The sequence below is a fragment of the Perognathus longimembris genome, chromosome 4, assembly GCF_023159225.1.
Source record: "Perognathus longimembris pacificus isolate PPM17 chromosome 4, ASM2315922v1, whole genome shotgun sequence".
Classification (NCBI taxonomy): Eukaryota; Metazoa; Chordata; class Mammalia; order Rodentia; family Heteromyidae; genus Perognathus; species Perognathus longimembris.
In genome coordinates, this window is record NC_063164.1 from 6,333,754 (window position 1) to 6,339,753 (window position 6,000).

The 6,000-nt window shown below is 48.9% G+C and overlaps 1 protein-coding gene across 1 annotated transcript in view; it reads right to left on the minus strand.

Annotated features, from left to right (window-relative positions):
* Armc9 (armadillo repeat containing 9) overlaps nucleotides 1-2,792 on the minus strand; it is an 87,857-nt gene extending 85,065 nt beyond the window's left edge. Inside the window, exons 1-2 of the mRNA XM_048344540.1 lie at nucleotides 2,693-2,792; nucleotides 245-331 (exon numbers count right to left, since the gene is read on the minus strand). Of these exons, the coding sequence (XP_048200497.1) occupies nucleotides 245-295 (51 nt within the window). The 5' untranslated portion in view covers nucleotides 296-331; nucleotides 2,693-2,792. The remainder of the gene's footprint in view (nucleotides 1-244; nucleotides 332-2,692) is intronic.
* Nucleotides 2,793-6,000: the final 3,208 nt, after the last annotated feature.

Consider the following 6,000-nt stretch of genomic DNA (forward strand, 5'->3'; position numbering starts at 1 on the left):
GTGGTGCTGGGGAATCGAACCTAGGGCCTCGTGTATCCGAGGCAGGCACTCTTGCCACTAGGCTATATCCCCAGCCCCATCATTCATTTATGGATCTTGATGCATAGCACAGCCTAGCTTCAAAATCAAGATCCTCCTGCCTCAGCCTCCAACTGCTGGTATTACATGTATCACCATGTTCAGCTTGTTGCCGTTTTTTAAAAATGGAATTTTCTGTGACGTGTGTTTTGTACAACACACCTACCTCCTTCACTAGTCCAAGTAATTCAGATTCATGGGCTAGAATATCTCCCATCCTGAACTGCTTCCAGCAATTCTCACAGCAAAAAATCTGTACAAAGCAAAAGCACAAGACAAAGATTTCACTTCAGTCACTTGAGGAATTACAAAAGGGAGTCTATGGTGAGTAGAATGGCCTCCAAAGACATCCCCTTGCTAATCCCAGAACTTATGAGTGTGGGGGTGTTGCATGCGAGGGGAATTAGGTGGCAGCTGGCTCTACAATAGTTGATCAGCTGGCTTTCAATCAAGAAGTAAGCCCAGATTATGCAGGTGGGTCTCAGGCAATCACAGAGGGTGGGAGAGCCAGGGACAGAGCTGGGGGATGCGAGAAAGACTAAGCAGGTTTTGAACGGAAGAAGGGTCATGGAGCAAGAGAAGATGGCCTCCACATTGAGGAAAGGCTAGGAACAGACCAGCCGCACACCATAACATTAGCATCTGCTCCACAGTGACCAGATTCGAGGATGCATCCATGGGTGTAGCAAGTCGTGCCCGTGGTTCTCTCCCCACTGGCTGCCCATAGTCCCAGAGCAAATCTGGAATGCAGAGTAATCTTATATACAAGATAAAGGAAGGGGCTGGGAATGTGGCTTAGTGGTAGAGTGCTTGCCTAGCATATATGAAGCCCTGGGTTCGATTCCTCAGAACCACATAAACAGAAAAAGCTGGAAGTGGCACTGTGACTCAAATGGCAGAATGCTACCTTTGAGCAAAAGAAGCTCAGGACAGTGTCCAGGCCCTGAGTTCAAGCCCCAGGACTGGCAAAAAAAAAAAAGAAGAAAAGAAAAAAAAGATAAAACAAAACTGATCAGATCCTCTAAGGATGCATATAGGTCTGGAACCATAGAGTACATGTAGTTTGAATTACCTGAACACAGGTCAGAAGATTAAACTCAACAATATCCCTGATGTTCTGGCTCACTGTCACTGTCTTGGGGCTTCATCTCTCCCAAGGCACAGAAATAGCAACCCCCTGCTCCTCCACTTCAATCTGATATTTACCCCAGGAACACTGACCCTCCTTGCCTCTTGCTTAGGACCCTCCACGTGAAGGCAGACTCCTTGGTCCCAGTTCTCGAAGCCCTTCACAGCTTGGCTTCCTACCCTCTCCCATCTGTTCTGCAGACCTGAGCATGCTGATCACCATGCAGTCCAGTCGAACATGGACACAGGATACCCACAGCATACCTATCACACTGATATTAATGAGCTGATTCCAGCTTGTACCTGTGACAGAGCCTGGATTAGAAGTCAAATCAAGTACCAGGCTTGTCAAGCAAGAATCAAGGTCATAGGCGAAAGCACATGTACATGTAGCATGTGGACAGTTTGAGGAGAAGCTGGGAACCCAACTGGTGACCATGCCAAGGAGGGCTCCTGGTACATACTGTTCTCTCTGCCTGGAACACTTCTTCTCCCCTTTTTCACTTGGCTAACCCCTCTGTAGAATACATGCCACTTCTCTGGGGAAGTCTTCCATGACTAGCATAAATAAGATTTGGTTATGACCAACTGTCAATGAGTATGGGCCACTGTTGGGTAATCTATTACTTCTCACATTTTTAGAAATTACAAAACTGTCTCTGAACCATTATGAAGCAATAGTTTATTGAGGATTTTTCTCTATGCCAAGCAACGTGCCAAGATGCTTCGCATTTTTTCTTTAAAAGCCGAGCGGCGAGTGTCATTTACATTCCCCTACAGATGTAGTGGCTCTCACGGCCACTGCTAGGGAAGAAGCAGGAGTTCATACGACTACACACACAAAGTTTACACCGCCCAACTCACAATTAACCTGGGATGCCTGAAGCAAACGGAAACGCCTTACCACCACTTGGGAGCACCAAAGGTGAGGTGATGTTCGGAAATGTAAAATCCAAAGGGCTTTCTGAATGTGTACCCACACTCCAGTTTGAGAACCTGGGCGGGGGGGGGGGGGGAGTGGGGGGGAGGGTTTCTATGTGTAGAAAGTAGGGAAATTTTCAGACACGCTTCGGATTGTGATGGCAACTTGGGAATTTCTAGGTGGGAAGAGATGTAGGGCCCACAAGGGGGCTGGATAAGGAATCTGGACTGTAAACAAATTGGCACCGCCGGCGCCTTAGCTTTATTGGGTCTAGGCTTGCTCTGGGGCCCGAGGAGGTGGGGGGCGCTGATGAAGGACGTGGGGGGGGGGCGCGGGGGAGTCTAGAAGTCGGGCCCACCGGCTCCGGTCCACCCTGCAGCCGGACGTCACCCACTGAGGTAATGAGGTAAGTAGCGGGGGACCAGCCTCGGGGTCCCGGCGGCGCCGCGGGCCCTGACCACACACGTGACGCGGGGACGCCCCCGTGGTGGTTTCTCTCGAGTCCGGGGGGGGGGTGGGAGTCAGCCTCTCCGCTCCGGGACCGCGGTTCCCGGAAGCGCTTACCCGTTCCGCTCACCCGCGGACGCCGCCGCGCTCGCCCGCCCGGTCGGGATGCCGCCTCTCGCCTGGTCACCGGGGCAACCGCTGCAGCCGCCATCCCTGGTCACGTGGGGCGGCGCGGCCAATAGCGCGCGGCGCGGCCGGGCGCGGAGCATCCTGGGAGGGAGGGCGGCCGGGCCCTAGCGGCGGAAGTGAGGCTTCCTGTCCCGGCGCTCCTATGCGGGTGGGCGCGGGACCTCGGTGAGTCTGGACACCCTCGCCCTGACTTCCGAATCCTTCATTTGTTCCCGCGCACGTCGCTCACGGCGTCGGGCCCGCCCCTGGGCGGGGCTTGGGGCGGCTCCACCCTCCGTGCAGGCCGAGGCCCGCCTCTGACCTGGGTGGCCACGTGGCGCCTGCTCTTTGAACTTTTTATTTTGCCTTTACACTGCAATTAAACAGCACTCTAGGCACCTGCAGTGGGGGCCCCATTCAGATTGGGACATGAGAGGGGGCGAGAAAACCCTTCTTCCCCCTGCAGAGGTTGAGGCTCTGCAATGGGAGTCTCCCTGTTTTCCACTCCAGGGCGAAGGGACCAGTGACCTTGCCTTAGATGGGCGAGGGCCACCATTCTCTGGGCCTCTGCCCTGCTGGTGCTTTTTGTTGTTGTTGTTCCAGCATGGAGGCTAGAACTCAGGGCCTCAGGGCTATTCCTTGTCTTTTTCTGCACAAGGCTGGCGCTCTAACGCGTGAGCCACATCTTCCCTTCAGCCTTTTGCTGGTTCATTGAAGACACGAGTCTCATGGATCTGTCTGCCTGGGCTGGCTTTGGGCTGAGATTCTCAGATCTCAGCCTCTTGAGTAGCGAAGATTACAGGAGTGAGCCACCAACACCCACTCCCCTGCTAGTGCTTTTATGACAAGTGGGATTGTCTTCAAAGGAAGGCTGTATTTAGCGGAAAGAGAAACCTCATCCTGTCTAGTAAATAGAGCTTAAAATTAAATTTTCTGTGCATAATAATATTAGTTGACACTGTCAGTACAACTGTGTGCAGGGGATGGGAGATAAAATACAGGAAACCCAGTTAGATTTAAATTTCAACTGCATGTGGTACCAAACACTATGGCCAGTGTTTACATGGCACTCAGGACTGCCAGTTCAAGACCTGCCTGGGCTACATAGCAAGACCCTGATGCACAATAGATCAGGGAGAATGAGTTATGGGAAACAGCAGCCAGAGATTCAGAGACAAACACTGTATTACTGAATAACTTTAAGGTACAAAAGGTCTATTTTTGTCGTAAGTCTTGCCTTCTCTCATAAACTTCCATATTTAGTAAAAAGAAAAATAAATAGAACAGATCCATTGATCTGCTTGAATATCCAGTTGATTAGCATGCTCTAAGACTGAGTAAAGAAAAGAGACAGTGTATACCAGTGACTGACACCTATAATCCTAGCTACTCAGGAGGCTGAGATCTGAGGATCATGGTTCAAAGCCAACCTGTGCAGCAAAGTCCATGAGACTCTTCTCTCCAATTAACCACCAGAAAACTGGACGTGGTGCTGTAGCTCAAAGTGGTAGAGCACAAAAGCTCAGGGACAGTGCCTAGGCCCTGAGTTCAAGTCCCATGACAAAACAAATTTTAAAAAAAGAGACACATTCTGGGCAAATGACTCCTTTGGTCATAAAAGGTATTTGCTAAGAGAAATATTTATTTCTGGGATGGACACATGTCTTGAAAGCAGTGTGTGACAGAATCCACCTTTGTCTAGAGAAAAGTTCAGGCATCAATGACTCAAGTTTGGGGGGGAGGGAATTCCAACTGTATCAGTGGCCAAAGATTAGCAGGCTAAACTTCAAATTTAGCCAACTGATAAACACTGGCTCTAAAGTAAATTTGAGCCAACCTCCAACCTATTCATTCTCTCCCTGTCTCTTTCTCTATGTCTCTGTGTTTCTGTCTCTTTTTTCTCTGGAGCTTGATCATAGAGTTTTGTGCTCAACCGTAGCTTTTTTGCTCAAGGCTGTCGCTCTACCATTTGATCTATAGCTCCATTTATAGCTTTTTGCTGGCTAATAGGACATAAGAGTCTCACAGGTTTTTCTGCCCAGTCTGACTTCTAACTGATCCTCTGATCTCAGCCTTCTCGGTAGCTAGGATTACAGGTTTGAACCATGAGCACCCTGCACCAACTTTCTTCAGCATAAATACCTGTGATGTTAACACACTCATTGCAGCTAGGCACAGGTGGCTCACACATACAATCCTAACTACTCAGGAGGCTGAGATCTGAAGATAGCAGTTCAAAGCCTGCCTGGGCAGGACAACTGTGGGACTTTTAGCTCCAATTAACTACCAAAAGAGCCAGAAGTGGAGCTGTGGCTCAGGTGGTAGAGAGCTAGCCTTGAGTAAAAGAGCTCAGGGACAGTGCCCAGGCTCTGAGTTCAAGCCAACAACAACAACAAAAAACAACCTCATAACACCTATTCTAACATGTGCCCCACGATGTCTGCGTTGTACACGATCTGTCTTTCCTTCACTTTGCTCTACTTATAAGCTTTCTTGGTTTCTACCTCAGTGTCCTCAAAATTCTTTTTGGCAAGAACATTAAGAACTCAGTTCCCAAGGGCCTGAGGTCTCCTCTCTTTTGAAGATCCTCTCCCCGGAGTATCACGAGTCACTGATCCAGTAGCCACTTCGTCTCCAAAAAAACCAAAACCCAAACAAACAACAACAAAACCAAGCAAACAAAAATAATTTAGATGACTTTTTGGTATACCCAAAACATTGCCTCATTTTATTGTATATACAAAACCATTATATCGTTGTATATTTTTATCTGCTAAACAGGCAACCTTATTTGTACCCAGTATCATGTTGAGTAACTCACGATCATGGTTTTGAATTCTCACCTCACCTCTATGGGATGGATAATAACTCCAGCATTTTACAGACTGACGGTGTTCCACTTTACCTGAACCTTGTGCTCCTGCAAAGCAGCCATGTTAACGAAGTCCGCACACTCTTGTTTTCCAAACCCCCACTCTGTGTCCTGAGAAACCCTCGGACTGCATTGCCTGCTCTCCTCACAAAGCCCAGAAGACTTGCAGATGAACTAACCTCTTATTTTCCTGCCACAAGGACAAGTGGAAACCTTTTCCTTTTTGCCTGAATCTGTGGACAAAGCCAGACCCAGACTTATTTTTTTATTTTCAGTCATAAGGGCATGAACTCAGGGCCTGAGCACTGTCCCTAAGCTCTTTTGCTCAAGTTTAGCACTCTACCACTTTAAGCCACGGCTCCACTTCTGGTTTTTTAGTGGTTAA